General features: G+C 39.5%; 1 protein-coding gene across 1 annotated transcript in view; it reads left to right on the top strand.

Annotated features, from left to right (window-relative positions):
* Nucleotides 1-19,586, top strand: part of TRAPPC12 (trafficking protein particle complex subunit 12) — a 92,956-nt gene that overhangs the window by 66,273 nt on the left and 7,097 nt on the right. The window contains exon 9 of the mRNA XM_063442200.1: nucleotides 14,520-14,618. Coding sequence (XP_063298270.1) covers nucleotides 14,520-14,618 — 99 coding nt within the window. The remainder of the gene's footprint in view (nucleotides 1-14,519; nucleotides 14,619-19,586) is intronic.

The raw sequence follows: 19,586 nt of genomic DNA, 5'->3' as shown, positions 1-19,586 counted from the left end.
GGAACACCTCTTGTTGCAGTCAATCAGACGGCCACCAGAGGGACTTCCGAGTTCAGAGGCCCTAAAAAGGCCTCCCGTCCGATGCATTCTGGGTGAATGCATCAGACGGGCTATCAGCACACAAAGCACTGTGAACGCGCTTTGTGTGCTGACAGCCTGTCAGCACTGCTGTGGGCGTGGCTTCAGCTGACAGCTTCAGCTTCAGCTGACAGCTGAAGCCCGAACCCACAGGGATGATTACTGTCCACAATAGTGGTTGAAGGGGGGGGGGGGGGAGACCTACTCTCCTCCCCCCCCCCCGGCCCCCACCGCTGTGCGGCGGGTGGGGGCCCTAAAATTATCAATAAGGGGGGGACCTACTGTCCCCCCCGGCCCCCACCCCTGAGCGGTGGGTGGGGGCCCTAAATACAAAGGGGGGGGACCCTAGTTAACCCTCCCCCCCCCCAAAAAAAATTATCTCCCTACCTACCCCCCTCACCCTAAAAATAATGAGGGGGGGAACATTAACTAAAAACCTGTAAAAAAAAAATAAATAAAAAGAGATAAAAAAAAAACTTACCATTCGATGTTTTCTTTCTTCTAAAATCTTCTTTCTTCAGCCCAAAAAAGGCCAAATAAAAATCCATAATAACCGACGCAATTAAAAAAAAAAAAAAAAAAAAAAAAAAAACGAGCGCAAAAAAAAATAATCCATCTTCACCCATGGAGGGCTCCGCGCAGACTGAGCTCCGCAGGGTGGGGAAGGCTTATAAAGCCTTGCCCCGCCCTGCAATTAGGCTAAGAACACTCTGATTGGTGGGTTTAAACCAATCAGAGTGCTCTTTGTCATTTTACAAGCGTGGGAAAGTTCTTTGGAATTTTCCCACGCTTGTAAAATGACACAGAGCACTGTGATTGGATGGATTTCAAGCCATCCAATCACAGTGCTCTGTGTCATTTTACAAGCGTGGGAAAATTCCAAAGAACTTTCCCACGCTTGTAAAATGACAAAGAGCACTCTGATCGGCTCAAACCCACCAATCAGAGTGTTCTTAGCCTAATTGCAGGGCAGGGCAAGGCTTTATAAGCCTTCCCCACCCTGCGGAGCTCAGTCTGCGCGGAGCCCTCCATGGGTGAAGATGGATTATTTTTTTTTGCGCTCGTTTTTTTTTTTTTTTTTTTTAATTGCGTCGGTTATTATGGATTTTTATTTGGCCTTTTTTGGGGCTGAAGAAAGAAGATTTTAGAAGAAAGAAAACATCGAATGGTAAGTTGATTTTATCTCATTTTTTCTTTTTTACAGGTTTTTAGTTAATGGTCCCCCCTCATTATTTTTAGGGTGAGGGGGGTAGGTAGGGAGATATTTTTTTTGGGGGGGGGAGGGTTAACTAGGGTCCCCCCCCCCTTGTATTTAGGGCCCCCACCCACCGCTCAGGGGTGGGGGCCGGGGGGGGACAATAGGTCCCCCCCCTTATTGATCATTTTAGGGCCCCCACCCGCCGCTCAGGGGTGGGGCCGGGGGGGGACAGTAGGTCCCCCCCTCATTGATAATTTTAGGGCCCCCACCCGCCGCTCAGGGGTGGGGGCCGGGGGGGGACAGTAGGTCCCCCCCCTTATTGATAATTTTAGGGCCCCCACCCGCCGCACAGGGGTGGGGGCCGGGGGGGGGGACAGTAGGTCCCCCCCTTATTGATAATTGTAGGGCCCCCACCCGCCGCTCAGGGGTGGGGCCGGGGGGGGACAGTAGGTCCCCCCCTCATTGATAATTTTAGGGCCCCCACCCGCCGCTCAGGGGTGGGGGCCGGGGGGGGACAGTAGGTCCCCCCCCTTATTGATAATTTTAGGGCCCCCACCCGCCGCACAGGGGTGGGGGCCGGGGGGGGGACAGTAGGTCCCCCCCTTATTGATAATTGTAGGGCCCCCACCCGCCGCTCAGGGGTGGGGCCGGGGGGGGACAGTAGGTCCCCCCCTCATTGATAATTTTAGGGCCCCCACCCGCCGCACAGGGGTGGGGGCCGGGGGGGGGAAAGTAGGTTCCCCCCCTTATTGATAATTTTAGGGCCCCCACCCGCCGCTCAGGGGTGGGGGCCGGGGGGGGCAGTAGGTCCCCCCCCTCATTGATAATTTTAGGGCCCCCACCCGCCGCACAGGGGTGGGGGCCGGGGGGGGGGGACAGTAGGTCCCCCCCCTTATTGATAATTTTAGAAAGCGAGCTGAGCTGTCAGTCAGACAGCTCAGCTCGCGAACGCGCATTCCGCGCACATGCGCGGTAAAGCGCTCAGGTTCTTCATAGGGCGGCATTCAATGCCGCTCTATGAAGAACGCGATTGGTCCAGCGCGAAGCCGTCCCATTGGGCCCCGCGATTTCGTCATTTTGACGAAAAAGGGGGCGCGGCCTAGCGGGGAGCTCGGCGCTGGAACGGAGGTAAGTTTTTAATATAAAACCACCGAATTTTTTTTTTTAATTAATGAAAGTTCATATAAAAGCAAGAAGGAAGGCTGGGGGACCTGTCTTTCTTGCTTTTATATGGTGACTATAGAGTCCCTTTAATAAATTAGATTGCTCCAGTACTGGTCTCATGGAAAATATGATCTCTCTGCTGTAACCTCATAAATAGTTATTCATAATTATGACTTGATATAGACCCATAAATTGTTTTAAAACATTTCCTATATTTCAGTTAGTTTTTATTATATATTTATTTTGATTTTTTTTTCTTTAAAAAAGAGGACTCCAGCATCATGTATGTAAACATTTTAATCTTTATTTTTTTTTCAGAAATTCTTTCTAATTTGAGACATCCTCGAGTTTAGTATTCATGGCATTAGCTGCACTCTCTCTTTGAAGTTCTCCAAGCAGCCTAATCTTCCTCTGACAATGTTACCCTGGCAAATTTTAATGGAAAAAAATGAAATGGGCAAGCCTTATATTTGACCATGTTACTTTCAAAAGCACTTTAAAACTAGTACATGGGGGGTACTGGTATACTCGGGAGACTTCGTTGAGCACAAATATGAGCATTTCAATACAGAAAAATGTATCTCAACAATGATATTGTCAGTGAAAGTGCCGTTTGTGTGTAAAAAATGCTAAAAAAATTCACTTTCACTGACAGTATCATCGCTGTGATATGTTTTATGGTTTTGAAACACTAATATTTGTGTTCAGCGAAGTCTCCAGAGTAAAACGGTAACCCCCTTGTACAGGTTTTAGGGTGTTTTGGAAAGTTACAGGGTCAATATAGGCTTGCCAGATTGGTTTGCTGGGTCTTTGCTGTTGCCTTTATAGACCATATGGTAGCCCAGGGATGTGACTTAGCCCCATCATAACATACCATTTGCAAATGTAGACAACCCAGGGTATTCAAAATGAGATATGTCCAGTCTTTTGTAGTAGCCCCTTAGTCACGAACGCTGACCAAAGCTAGCGTTCATATTAATTTTTTGCACTTTAAACACACAAACAAATATAAATGCTAACTTTGGCCAGTGTTTGTGACGAAATGGCTACTACAAAGGACTGGGCATACCCCATTTTGAACACTCTGGGCTGTCTACTTTTTCAGATGGTATGTCATGGTGGGGTTCATTTTCATTCCTAGGCTGCCATACCATCTCCAAGGCAACATAGCCAATCTGGCCACAGAAATAGAAATTGGCAAATCTTATGTTTGACCCTGTAACTTTCCAAATCACCATATACTTGATGGGTACTGTTGTACTCGTGAGACATTACTCTACACAAATAGGAGTAAACTGTATTATACTGATGATATCATCAGTGAAATTGCAGTTTGTGTAAAAATGCAAAAAAAAACAAATATAAACGCAAATTTTGGCCAGGGTTTTTGACTAAGTGGCTACTAAAAAAGAGTGGACATACCCCATTTTGAATACCGTGGGTTGTCTACTTAAATAAAAATTATGGTTTCATGGGGTAAATTACACTGCCCAGCTTCTAAAATGTCCCAAATAGGACATGGGTGCGTGATGACCAGCTGTGAAAATTCCATGTTGGGAAAACTGGAATGCGCACCCTCCAAATAAGGTCTTTTATACCCCAGAGAACCCAACACACATATACATGAGTGGCATCACTGTACTCAGGAGATGTTGCTGAACATATATTGAGGTGTTCTTTGGCAGTAACTATTAAAGTTCTCAGTACATGTATTCTTAAATTGCTATGTGTGTCAAAAAAATCACCAATTTTATTTTTATTTATTTTTTATTTGGCATAGATTGGTGGTAAAATGGTTGCATGCAAAGATCATGAAAAGAGTCAAAATACCCCAAGTTTAATACATTAGGCTGTCTTCTTTTTAAAAATATATACATATAAAGGGTTATTCAGGATGTCCTGACAGATATGAGTGTTACAATGTAACTTGTGTTAATTTTTTAAAAAATAGTTTGGAAATAGCAAAGTGCTACTTGTACTTATTGCCTTATAACTTGCAAAAAAAAAAAAAAAAGCTAAGAACATGTTAACATTGGGTATTTCTAAACTCAGGACAAAATTTAGAAACGATTTAGCACGTGTGTTTTTTGACAGTTGTAGATGCGTAACAGATTTTGGGGGTCAGAGCTAGAAAAGCTCAGTTTTTTTTACATTTTGTCATCATATTTTATATATATTTTTTTATAGTGAATTATATGATATGGTGAAAATAATGGTATCTTTAGAAAGATCATTTAATGGTGAGAAAAGTGGTATATAATATTTTTGGGTGTAGTAAATGATTAAGAGGAAAATTACAGCAAAACACAAACACATCAGAACTGTAAAAACAGCCCTTGCCCAAACGGTAAGAAAATTTAAAAGTGGTCTGGTCACTAAGGGGATAAAGTCCGCTTAAAAATACCATTATTCTGTTATTAGTAAGGACTGACTATTCTAAAATTATTGATACCTTATGAGGGTACCTGTCGATTTTGTAATGTTTGTATACACACAGTAAGGCACTAAAACATGTCTCTAGTTACAATCACTATGTTTCCTTTCAATATTTTCTTTAAATTAAAATATAGACAGGAATAAACAAGGGTGTTCTCCGTGTTTGTCATATACATTAAGAGAAAGACAGTTTAATGCAGATTTTGTAGAACTGAGCAAAATAAACTTTTATTTTGACATCTGTACATGAAAAATAGCTGGAGTCTTCCTATAAAACATGGCTGGCATAAAAGATTATTTCACATTATTATTTCACATGGCTAAAAGGACGCTCGAAGCACCATGACAATGTATGCGTCTTGCATAGGTTATGGTGTAAGGAGGCCATCGCTTTCACACAAAGTTGTTTATAACTGTGGCTATTTGCAAAAAATCACCTCTTCCCAGCAGAAAGCAATGTCGTCTCCTTTGTCCATCCAAATATTTGTCCATCATTTCCACGCTATACAAAACCCTAACTTCTCTGATAGGCTCCTTCACAGGGAGTATTATAAACTCCCATAAGCGTAGCCAAAAGTTCCATTGATGCTATGTGATTGCAATTGCTGCTTCAACACAAGATTTTATAGGATATCTTCAGCCTTTGTTGTGTAGAAGAATAGCTTTGCGATTGTCTGGTTTGGATAGAGCTCACTACAAAAGCAAATAAAACAAAAATTGTATTTCCTTTAATGTGTTCTCTATATAACTCATAGTAAAATATTGGTAACATCTATCCTGCAGTGTCCATTTAAACTGTAGGCTTCAGTAATAAGATGTGAATGAATTTACTATGACGTACAGAATTATTCACAAGTAAGGATTTAATGTGCGTTGACTTTTTTTTTTTAGTTTAGCTTTTCTTAGATTTTTAAATGCATTTTGAATTAGCACCTTATTAAATAATCCTGATGGCATACTTCCCAAACGTTTCGAGGGAAGAATCACAATGGGGTGGAGGGTACACTGAGTGGCCGTCACCAGTGACACTACCACCCATAAAATACATCCCAAACGTTTCGAGGGAAGAATCACAATGGGGTGGAGGGTACGCTGAGTAGCCGTCGCCAGTGACACTACCACCCATAATGGGTGAGCCCGCCAAGAAAAGGTGTAGGTATGCCCACAACAGGATAACTAAAGATGCTTGCCTTTTCTTATGAACTGCAACCCGCTAGAATTGGTGCTTTACAAATGAAGTGCACCTGTGAAAGGTACTATTAACATTGCCTATGGTAAAATAAAGACAGTTTGTAGACAATTCTGTGAGATGGTATAAATATACCTTTTGTGAGATTGTGACCAAATACCACTCGAAAAGAGCCACCTTAAGTATTAAAGGCCATTAATTAGTGGTTAATTGTAATCTATGGAATGGTTAATTGTATTCCATAAAGGAAGTCTCTTTGAAATCAATCAGCTAATCTTTTATACACTGTCAGGGTTATTTACTAAAGTGAGAATTCAAAGTGGATTTCAAATTTAAGGTCAAAATAGCTGAACTGAATTCAGTATTACAACAAAAACAAAGGATATGAGAACTCTGAGAAAGGACAAAAGCTTAGATAAGCTTAGTAGCTTGCCTTTTGGTAAATCCCCGTGCCACAACAGAGAGAACATATCTGAAGCATATCAGACTGATCCCACCCATAAGGGCAGTCCTGAGAGATATTGGCTGTACCTCACTGATGATGTCTAACAAGGTTGAAACAATAGTCTTGGGTTGCTGTAGAGAGAGCTGGCCTGCTTTTTGGATTTGTTCCGGCCTTTTGGGTGGAATCAGTCTGATTTGCAAATTGACCTGGTTCTTTTTGTAATGGCACAAGATGAGTTAAAACCAGCTTGAGATCTGAGCGGGGACCCACCAAAAGGGCAGGCTGCTTGAGCTGTTGTCTGCTCTCAGTATTCTCTACCACCCTATTTGAATTCACGATTAACTTATAGTTCAGTTACTTTAGCCTTAAATTTGACATTCAATTTAAATTTTGACAAGAATGACTGATTGCCTTGCACCACATAACTGGACGCCATATTAATTTTCTTAGCTAAATTTTAGATGCGTGGTTTTCAACAAAAACAAAACTCTTACTGATTAACCCCTTAAGGACCAAACTTCTGGAATAAAAGGGAATCATGACATGTCACACATGTCATGTGTCCTTAAGGGGTTAATCTTTATTAGGTACATTAAACTGTGATTTAACATTTAATAAGAAACCGATAAGAATTAAGTCTGTCTTCTGGATCCTCTTTGACTATACGACTTGTACCAGTTACATGGCGTGTGTAGATGTGCCGTAATATACCTGGCATATGATTAACAATACACTGTAGGCATATTGCTAGGTTCCCAAAGAATCCTGGACCTGAAACTGTGGCAAATTTCTAAAGAACTGTAATCACGTTAAGCATGTGTGCTATTCCTTTATACGTTTGTTGTTAAGCCAGACCGTGATAAATTTCCCTTCATGTTCTTAGTCATTCAGACATTTTCATTAATCACAAATACCATATGCCACCATCTTTGTCACACTTGTACTCACACCACAACAGCCAGTTACATACACTTTTAAATTGCACACACAAACTTCCATACATAACTAGCCAGCCACTGACCTACCTACACAAATATTCATACACAGCCACAGATATTGCCATACATACACAAACTCATACAAAGACCCCCACCCTTGCCAGTCTAATCTTTCTCTCTGCTACTTGCCTTTATTGGCAGTGAAGAGAGAGGCTAGATAGAATTTCAGCAGTTCGGTCCCTGGCTTTTAGTGGTGGAGTGAGCTGTCTCTGCATGATATGGTAGCAGAGGCTACTTTTCCCACTCTCCATTGATCTTTTGATTTACTCTTTTATCTATTTTTTTTTTACTACACTATTTACTCCAATTCTTGTTTGCAAACTCACATGTACACAGTTATTGGTTTACAAAATCAAGACAAATGTATAGTGTAATGAAACTTTGCAAGTTTGGTTTCAGGAACACACTGAAGCTGCTTCTGGTCACAGCTGTAGGAAAGAACTCCTTAGATTTTAAGTGTTCTCAGACTAGGTCCTTGCCTCTTCGTAATTACTGCACCAGCTATAACAGGCGGCTGTAATTTTGTGGGCTATGTAAGACATTAAGGATACACTGGGCCCCACTTGTTGAGTTGATGCACTAATAGAAGTAAACGTTATGTGCCATTTGGAAGGCTTTAACACTGTCGCTGATGGATTTGAGTCCCAGCTGTGAAGAATTCGTTCTATTACTGCTATACACTGTGCTGCTGAGGCCTTGTAATCACATTCTATGCTTTTTCTCAATGTTCTTTGTGTTAACTCATATGCAGCTTGCTAAGTATGTGCTGTGGAACGTGTAGTACTCAGGATATTTTGAATTGATTGTTAATTGGCACATATCCCTAGCCACATAGAGACGTCTCTGTGCTTCTTTAAAGAGAAACTGTCCTTTAACATTAAAATGGATACAAGTATAAGTAGTTAACAGATTGAGAAGATGACAAAATAAAATGACGTTTTCGTAATTCTTATATGCATCCACTTTATCCAATATTTTTGCTGTACTATTTCCTCAAGCCTTTTGTTTTCAAAGTCTGCTCCTATTATGCATTACTGTGAATATGTGCATTACATTCTTCCTTGTTTTGCAGGCTAGTGACAGAGTTATAAAAGGAACACTCTGCAGGCCAATACAACTTAAAGGGACACTATAGTCACCAGAACAACTACAGCTTTAAGTAGTTGTTCTGGTGTCTATACCACTTTTTTCAGCTAAAAAGCATTGTTTACATAAATGCCTAGGAACACCTCTAGTGGCACTCCTCTGACAGCCACTAGAGATGCTTCCTAGTGTGCAGCACTGCCGTTCAGCATCTCCACGCTCCCCACACAGATGCATTGAATCAATCCATCTCTATAAGGAGATGCTTATTGGCCAGGGCAACGTTTGGCCCCGCCTCCTTGTATGAGATCATCAGAATTGATCAGCAGCCATTGGGTTCCTTATTAGCCGAGCAGCAAAGGGAAAGACAGAAAGAGGCAGTTTGTCGGTGTACCAAGGTCAAAAAAAGGGTTAAACTGTTCAAATATACTGAGGTAAGATAGCACCCAGGGACTCCAGATCCCCTAACAAAATCATTGAAATTAATTATATTGGGATGGAGAAGCCCTTTAATTTGTTATTTAGGTCTTTTGTGTTTTTAAAAGCTCATAAATTGAAACCGTCACCATATGCATTTATAAACTGGAAATTTCAAGCATATAATATCCATATTCACATTCAGCTTGACACATGAGTCACTGCCTATTTGTCTTGGGGTACATGGAATTCAAGCAGCCAGTTTTGGAGAGCAGAGGGATTGTTTGCAATGGTCATGGAGCCCAGATAGGCCTCTCAGGTCAGACACCGATTTGTATATTCAGTGCCTAAGCTACCTTGGGCATTTTGTGTTACAGGTGGTGTTTCTCATATTGCTCAGCCAAACCAGGGACAATATCTGTGCCTCTTTGGCCACACACTGTTAAAGGGACACAATGCACATCAAAGCATCATCAAAACACAAAAATACAGAAGCGCAAATTTAAAGAAAAATATCTGGCAGCTTCGTGCCTATTGCAATGTGCAGACAAAGAGCTTTAGATTCTATAGCCCCTATGTGTATTTAGCTCTGCCTATGGATGACATGGTTCTCCAACTATTAGATCATTACACTCCCAGCAACTAACACCACCTCACCTTGCAAACGGGCAGGAGCAGCCACACAGCAGACAAAGCAGGAAATTACCATAAGAATAGATTGATGATCCATTAAGGAGTAATAGACAAATCAAAGCGCATGCACTCTATTTTACACAGGAAATTATGTAAAAAACAAAGATGGGATACAATGGCAGGAAAACTAGGAATGTGAACCCTTAATAAAATTGGTTAGAGTGATAAATGTAAAGTTACTACATTGGCAGGGGGCTTAGCGAAGCATTTTTGCAAAAAAATATAAAAAAAAAAAAAAAATGTCAAAGATCACGTTCTCCATAAGTTTTCCATGAATAACATAAAAATAGCTTCTAAAAATAAATAAAATAATAAGGATTATGGAATCATTAGATTAGATTTGTGGGGGTTTCTTTTCAAAAAAACATTATTTTGGGCAGGTTTGCCACTTGGGTCAAGTATGTCATAATTTTGAAATATATACATACAGCACTATTTTTTTATTTTTTTTTATTAGGTATAAAAACAAAAAGCACTCAATGTACCCTAGCGTTTTTCATGTTATATTGTATACCTGCATAATTTTTATGTTCAAATATGTTTTTGTATTATTTAATATTTTCCCTTTTAAGCATTTTTGCCTTGTAGCCCTATGCTTTGTATAATTGTCTCTGTGTTTTGGTTGTGTCTTTTAAGCTTCATTTCTTTTTTATTTTTCTATGTAATTATTTCTAGCATTGTGCGGTAAACCTTTCCAACACAAAAGAGATCAAGACAAGTTAGATAGTCAAGATGTTTTTAATCATAAATGTTTACAAACAGCCAGTCTTATAAAGCTTTGTGGTGATCACGCTTTTTATGGTTTTTGCAAGACCAAAAAATAGGTCTCCCTTTACTTAATCTGTGTGTCATGACGCCATCTAGGGATAACATTTTATATTGCAACCGTTCAATGATGCTTTATTTTTATTTATGGCATGCATGGGATTGTTTCCCAATTCACTCTTTAACTGTAAAATGTAATGCATTTTAAACATAACATCACATATTTATGGCCTTGGCCGCCAATGTTGTTAGGGGTCACAATAAAAGAGCAATTCTGCTTGGCTAAATGTTGAGTTAGAGTATTCAGGAACATTCCGTTTTTTGTTTTGTTTTTTGTTTTGTTTGTTACGTCACGTTTAACATATTCAGAAATATTCGATTTGTTGAGGATCCAAAGTGAATTTCAAAATTAAGACCATAGTAGATCTGCTATTTTGGCCTGATATTTAAAATTCACTTTGAATTACCGACAATTCTCATTTTAGTAAATACCCTTGTTTGTCTAGGATTTACATAAATTCACTTACCATGCGTTATACGCACTACCCATGAACACCATTTACAAATACAACTCCAGTTATTTAACTTATAAATATGCAATTTGAGAGGTATATGTGTTTAGGTCTTTATAGACTAAATTGCTCATATTACCAGAAAACGTCTTAGTTTTTAACTTTTATTTGTTGAGGGGGTGTTAAATATTGCACACACACTCACAGACGCACATTTTATTATTAACACTGGAGTGTTGCTGTATCTCCTGAGACCCCATTTGGCCTATCTTTCCCTTTAAATAAAGCATTCTTTTATCTTGTACCCAGAGGGCCGAGTGGGTCCCACACTGCAGCTCCACATTATTACCCAGCCAACCCTATGCTTCTCATTCTCTTAGAGAAGCATTGAAACAGAAAGCACATTGCCAGCAATTTCCACAACGTGCCGGCAGTGCTTCTCATAGCATGAGAAGCATTGCTTCCTGCCACATCGCAAAGCAATCCGAAATAACACTCTCCTGGCTGTCTGATTGTCAGCACAAGGAGGGTACAACTCGGCACCTTTATAAAAGTGCTGATTTCTCTTGGAATTATTAAGTGTGTGTGTTTTGTTTTTTATTTTGGAATGTATATTTTACACATTTCAATTAGTTACATTAATTTTATTTGTTTGAAAATATATGATGTGTAGGACTTGAAAGTTTTATTTGATTGGTCTTCCTGAATCATGCCTCTCAGAAAATAAATTATCAAAGGAAAACATTTTACTAGTAATAGCACTAATGCAATAAATACAGGAATTCATAGAAAGAGTTTCAATGTAGAATCCGCTTTTTAGAGTGCTATACCGTTATGGGAGAAGTAGAGAGCCATACATAAGAGATGTATAATAACAGAACCAAATGAATGAACCAAATGTTAGTGATCATGTTTTTGAAAGATGCTGTGAACTAGTACGTTTTTCTACGAGAAGGAAAGACTTGGGTGATGAGAGATATCATGTGGACGTATAGGAAGGACACTCTAAGCACCATTACAGAGGCTACAGGTGCAGTGCTTCCACTTTTTGTCTGTCTTCAAGTGTTGAATAAAGCTTTTACCCGTGACCCACTGATTTAATTATGAAGAATATCACTTCCGTGTTATCTGTCTATTTATATGAATGGCATGCATGCAGTTTCTTGCTCACACTGTACAAAAATAAGACTGCTGAGCTAGAGCAGAATTTTTAAGGCCTTCCTACTCTGCTGAATCACCATTAAAACATTCATTCAATGGTGGCTGTGAATATCTGCAACAATTCCAATTGGCTATAACCCAGTGCCAAGAGCCTTTTTATTGAACAGTGTGAGCATTGCAATGCTCACTCATACCATCCAAATATGTTGTAGTGAGGAAGTACACCTGCTCCTTATTATTCCAGCAGCAAATAGCTCAAAATGTTGAGGAGTGCTGCGTGCGCATTAGGCCTTCCCCGTAGGAAAGCATTGCCTCAATACATTCCTGTGGGGTTTTCTCTGATGCTGGATGTCCTAGTGCAGAGCGCGAGGATAAAAAAAAGAAAGTAGGTAAAACGCTGTTAAACTCCAGGAGGCATTTTACCTTAAACATTGCAGTTTTTCGATGTTAAACTCCAGGAGGCATTTTACCTTAAATACTGCAGTTGCTCTTAAACTGCAGTGTTTTACGTTGCAGGGTTAAGAGAACCAGGACACGGCACCCAAACCACTTCAATGAGATGAAGTGGTCTGGGTGCCTAATTTGTCCCTTTAAGGAGCCAAAGAATATCCATTTTTTTTTTTTTTTTTTTTTTTTTTTAAACTTGTAAATGTTTTTGATCCGACCGACTAAACAAAGAAAAGAAAATTATGATTGTGATTATACGCACAATGGTTATGGTGCTTAGAGCATCCCTCCCTTTTTTTTAAAGGGCAATATATAATAAACTGTGACAAGCTAAAGAAGCAAATCCTAAAAAAAAATGCTCAGTCCCATATAACATAGTAATATAGTTGAAAAAATTCAAATCCATGGGAAGAAACTATACTCGTGAGTCGTGAGTTTAACGTGGCAATAGAAGTTCTCCTACAATCAAAAGTTATATAACCCAGAAGAAGGAAGAAGTAACATATCATCAAGAATGTTTACTGATTTTGATAAAACAATCTCTATACGCAGATAATTCCATATCTTTATTTTTCCTGCGACTAATCGTTTCCCCCTACGGCAGGTAAAACTTCTATTCCAGAAGTATGAATGGATGGCCTCTTGTCATTTGTACAGTCCTGTTATACAACAGTTTACCAGAGTGTCATTTGCACTGGTCCTGCATATCATACCTCCATTATGTTCCTTTTTTTGTTGTTAACTTTACAATAAAAGTGTGACTTTTCTAGAACTGCATCATAAGTTCAGTAGAGTCCTATGAAATTTGCTGACTGGTAGTAGAAATATTTTAAGTCTTATCCAAAACATTTTTTATTTGGTATTGTATTTTCTGCACTATTTTAAATGTTTAGTAATTTAAACACCGTTTTACTAGATGACACAGTAAATAACAGTTTTTTCTTTTTTTCTGCGCACAAAGTAATATATGCTATCTTACATATATAGTTATAAATTTTAAAAATGTCTTCATGCAGGCTGTGTCAGTCAGGAGAGGTGCGATTAGGGCTGCATAATAAAAAAACAAAAGTGATCTAACTAAATGGCAGAGAGTTGACTTGGCAGTGAGACCTGACTTCAGACGCATGATCTATATATATATATATATATATATATATATATATATATATATATATATATATATATATATATATATATATATATATATATATATATATATAAAAGTCACAAAACAACTGCAAACAATTCCCAGAATGGCTCCAAAACTCGATGCAAAAGCCGCTCCAACACCTCCACACTCAACACCACGTGCTATCCAGCATGCAAGGGCGGTGCTGTAATGCATCCTGGGGAAACTTGCTTTGTATTGCGAAACAAATTTGTAATCCGAGGCATTATTTTCAATGGATTTTCATTTGTAAACCGTAAATTATTTTAACCAAGGCGTTTGTAAATAGAGGTCCCACTGTATGTGTGTGTGTGTGTATATATATATATATATATTTTTTTTAAAATGGGAGTGCCCCTTTTAAATAGGTTGACAGTGAAGGTAATAATCTTCTTTAAAAGACTACGTATTTCTTGTAGTTTGACCTCTGTTAGCATATTCCAATTAAACCTACCAGTAATAAAGGAAAAATCTCCATATTTTTGGCACATTTGATCTCCTGTAGTTCTTTTCACATTCTCAACATAAAACCCTGAACAAATGGAAGTACACGTTGTATTCTGAATGTAAAAGTAGAGTCTGCATTATTTAACATAGCTATTTTTTTTCGAGACACCTCTGCTTCTTAAAACCCCCTTCACTGCTGAAACCATTTAATTCCTCCAGTGCCTCGGGGACTTAGATTGCTTGCACTGGGTTACAAATCACAAGTAAAACAACAAATCCTGATTTGCTCTTCTTTTGTGCCTTCTTCTCTTTTTTCAGGACTACGTGCTGGCTGTAGATGCTTATCACACAGTTATAAAGTATTACCCAGAGCAAGAGCCGCAATTGCTGAGTGGCATCGGACGAATTTTTCTTCAGGTAATTGCACAGCAGACGCCCGAACCAATAAGTTTTCTTCGATTAGTTATGTGGTCATTAAAGGAAATGAAACATTGAAGAAGGAAAATCCCACCAGGGACCTCATTTGTTCTGGTCTCGGTCCTTTAAATTGGACATTAGTATTATTAGGTAATGATTACTAGATAAGGAGGCTTGCCTAAAAATGATGCTTCAGTGCCAAGATCTGTACAGGTGCACTTTATATGAGAATGAAGCATCCCAGGGGAGGTGTGAAATATTTTGTGGTTTAGCTCTTTCAGAAACAGAGTATCGCAGGATGTGTAAGACTCAGAATAGAAATATCACGGTCTGTTTTCTATTATTCCCAATCTTAATAAGGGAGGTAATGTGTTACTTAATGGTCAATCACGCATGTTGTTGAATAGGGTAATTTGTTACCTGGACAAATGTGAGAAAACCGCATATATTAAAAAAAATATACAGATTTATTTTTTTTTTTTATACTTGAGCTTGCCATCTACAAATTTTGTTAATTACTTTTCAGACATTATTAGATTTAGTCCATACGTTGTGTTGACTAAATCACAAGCAAAGATATAGATTAAAAAAAATGTTTACTTGCACAAAGATCGTGCACAGATAACGTAATTACTATCACACAATTTGTAGATGTTGGTGCAGACTGGATGTGATGGGAGAGACCTGGGTGGGACCTAAGAGGGGCTTTTCCAGTTCCGTGACTCGTGTCACTGACAAGTGAAATAGGTCTCTTTTATCAGAGAGTTTAATCATTAAATTTCCTACATGTAGTAGTAAAGGGACTTTCCACCCTCAAAACAACTTAAGTAATCGTGCTACACGTTTCTTCGGTCCTCCTGATACATATTATGTACTTTAGTTGTTAAGGTGCATAGAGTGCTCCTTCAAAGTTATCTTTATCATATACAAATCCTAGACACCTACTGTTGGGTTACAAACTATCTGTGAATGTCCAAAGGTGGTGGAATTTACAGTTCATAAATAAAGTGCTTTGAAAGTTGCTGAGGAAACTCACTGCAATCTTTATTAACATATATTTCAAGGGATATTAACTACCCTCCTAGAAGAACAATAGACATTACCAATATCTGGCATCTCTTGGTTTTTACTCCAAATATCACACAGTTTACAGCTGATTATTTTTAGTTTTACACCGTGTGCTTTGATAGTTTGCCGATTTCTGATTTTCTTGCCATTATGCTATACTTGAAATGTGTGACTGAATAAAGGCAAACTTTGTATGCTATCCTGTTACTGATACCATCAAAAGTACAAGAGTTGATAGGTGACTTTATGTATTCTCTATGAGGCTAACGGCATTTAGTTTTGAGTTTTTTGGGGTCTTCTCATTTAGAACTGACCTTTGGCTTTCCTTGTCTGAGTGCAGTAAAATAGTAAAACAGAATTGGATGGCTGGTTTGGTTTGGTTTTTTTTATTAAAAGGGACACTTTAGACACCAGAACAACTACAACTTATTCTAATTGTTCTTATGAGTATAGTCAGTCCCTCTAGGCTTTTTGCAGTAAACACTCTTTTTAGAGAAAATGCAGTGTTTACATTACAGCCTAGGGATACCTCCAGGGGCCACTCTTTAGATGGCTACTAGAGGTGCTTCCTGGGGCACTGACATTCAGTGTCTCCACCCTCTACATGGAGACACTGGACTTTCCTCATAGAGATGCATTGATTCAATGCATCTCGATGAGGAGATGGTTACTGGCCAGGGTGGTGATGACCTTCAAAAGTTTCATCTCGGACTGTAGGGTCCAGTGACTGTAGGGTGCACTGGAAGGTAGGTTTGCTTTGTGAAGTTTTACCTCACAGCTGCCACCATATTCTTGCTGGAGACCTTCGGTTCCTGGCATTTCATCTGCCAGGAGTCACGTCACTTCAGTACAACACTGAGGTCTATAAAGGATCCCATTAGAGCCTTTATAGATCCTGTCTCAAAAGGAGCAATCCCTGAATCCCACATGGATAACTTGTGACGGCTGATGGGATTGGACAAAAGCTAATGGTGGAGCTTCACCTTTTGTCATCCTCAAGCTTTTTCGTAAGTCATAGTAGTCCCTACTTTGTCTGTTGATATCTTTGGATAATAAAGATTATATCTTTTTCAAAATACTGAGAAGTGACAGAGCCACTTTAAATGTCTGCTACATGTCAGTGTAAGCTCGTCAAACAAGAGGATGACTTTGATGGACATCTGTCAATAGCATATAGAATGGATTTCTAGTGTAGTGTCTTCCAAAGAATGACACGTTCATTTAATAAGTCTAATGATCCCCTAGCACGCTGCTTATTACATCATTAATCTCTGGCGTTCTGTTCAAACCACCTCTGCCACTTTCCTCTCGAAATAACTGAAACTAAATGCTAGTTGATAGATATAGCTTTACTTAACGTAAAATGCCATCTATAGGTTCTGCTTACTGACCGGTATTTATAAATTTTTAATGAGAACACGCTTCAGGTTAGTACATATTTCATACTTTTCTATTTTTAGTAAGTTTAATCACAATGGCATGTTAAATGTTTAGTCTTACTTAATATATCTAACGTGTCCTCTGTAAAGAGAACCCATAACTATAGAGGTGGTTGCACATTCTAGAAGTTAGCTCTTTGTTTTTTCTATTTACGTACATCAAATTCAAGGCTGTACTTCCACAGCCAGATGTTCATTGCAAATGTTTCGTTATTCTTTACATGCAACATGTCAGAGAACGAGAAATAAAGGGAAAAATTATGCCAGGAACATAGAGTATTACAACAGCAGAGGTGATCATGTTCTTAGTACCTGACCTCACCCCATTAACGGCTTCAGTAGCCTTTATTTGACTTAAGTCAGAGAGAGGAACTGCCTGATCACAACAAAAAAATATGGCTCTTCTTTAAAATATAGCAATATAATTTTATTGGTGCCAATTTTATTTAGTGCCCTGTGAAAACAATTTAACACTTTCCTTACAGTTGACTGTTCACCGTGTTGCAGTCTGCCTTTTGATATGATTTATATCATAGGCCCAGGATGCTTGCAATTATTTTGCTATAGGAATAGAGGAAATTTGCCAGCGGATAATCTGTATGCAAGTTCAAGTTTCAAACTCATCTTCTGTAATCATAGAATTATGGCTCAAGTGGGACCTGGAGAGATAATAAAATGTGAATGCTTCATGAAATTTGTGGATACGATCCTTGCATACTGCTGATAAGATAGCTTCAGAAGTTAACATTTTCACAAAGGGTATTTATAGAGAACAGGGGTCACCATTTAAGGAACCTAAAATTTTTCATTTGGTGTTATAAAATATGTACACATTGAAGCTAATTTTTGTTTTTAGTATATTATAATCCTAAACAAACATTCCATTCAGATCTCAGTGGATCTTACCTAAATTAGTGTGTTGCTTAACATATATAAAAATGATCTTAAAGGAACACTATAAGGTCAGGAACACAAACATGTATTCCTGATCATATAGTGTTAAAAACACAATATAGCCCAGCAGTTCCCAGCGCTGCAAAATATTTCCATGGTGCTATAATCATATGATCATAGAACCGGGAACCGTCCGTGCCTCACTTTCCCCTGCAGGACCGGAGGGGAGTTTAGAGATCTCCCTCACCGGCCTGCTAGCCTTGTAATGCTGGCAGTCAGCAAGAGAGTTAGAGAGGATGCGGGGAGCTCTAACCTGCAGCTCCGCCGGGTTCTCCTCTTGCGAACTCCTAGCTTTGCCGCAGTTACCATAGCAACACTCCTGCTATAGTTCACTTTCACCTCTTGGACCACCAGGGCTTCTCCACCGGACCACCAGGGATTGCCTTGTACTGTCCCCTCTCCCAGGCAAAGGTAAGCAGGGAGGGGAGAAATGAGAAAATTATTTTTAGTTAAAAATATATATATATATATATATATATATATATTTATATATTTATGAATTTGCCCTCCTACCCCCACAGACACCATACCATACAATAACGCCCCCCATACACAGAATTACTCCCTCATACACACCATGCCTCCCCCTTTACACACACTTATCACCCCATACACACACACTACCCATTGATACACACAAACTGTACCCCTAACATAACCTGCCCACCCCACACACACTGTACCTGTCACGCACAAACTGCCCCACATACACTGCACCCCACACACTCACACTGCACCCCTCACACACACACACACACACTACAGCCCTTATCCCGGCAGATCCCAGGTAAGTTGTCAAACTGTTCTTAAAAAGTTTGACAACTTTCCCTGGGAGGGCACGGCTGGCACCATAACCACTACATAGTGATGTAATGGTTATTGTGCATGGATTGTTTCTTTAAATAATACACCAGTGCCACTCCCAAGGTTAGGTTCTGCATCTGTGCCTGAACGGCAAGCATTTTTGCCGAACAGGGGCCTAGTATATGCCGCAGCGCTGTACATATGTACAACCTAGAAAATTGTTTTGACTTGGGGCGCCTTGGAAAAATATTTAAAATATTAAGGGTGCCTTGAACCTAAAAAGTTTGTGAACCACTGGTCTAGCCCCTTGCCTGTCTAAATATAGTTTAAAAAAAAAAGCCTTGATTCCAATTTGCTGGTGCTGGCTCTGCCCCTGATCTGGCTCCTTGGCTGACATCATCAGAATGGTAAAATCAGTCAATCACAATGCTTTCCTATTGGGCAGAGCCAGCACAAGCCAAACTCAGCCCTGACTCGACAGTATATCCTCATAGGGATGCATTAAATCAATACATCTATATGGGGAAAGTTCAGTGTCTCCATGCAGTGGGTGGAGACCACTGGCGTACCTACCACGGTCGCAACTGCGACCGAGCCCCTTACTCCACACACACACTTTGCAGCACTATCCCAGGAAGCACCTTTTAGTAGCCATCTGAGGAGTGGCCACCAGTAGCCATATGAGGAGTGGCCTAGGTCAGAC

The sequence above is a fragment of the Pelobates fuscus genome, chromosome 2 (assembly GCF_036172605.1).
Source record: "Pelobates fuscus isolate aPelFus1 chromosome 2, aPelFus1.pri, whole genome shotgun sequence".
NCBI classification, from domain to species: domain Eukaryota; kingdom Metazoa; phylum Chordata; class Amphibia; order Anura; family Pelobatidae; genus Pelobates; species Pelobates fuscus.
The sequence above is the reverse complement of the archived record's forward strand: the minus strand, read 5'-3'. Positions and strand labels throughout refer to the sequence as shown.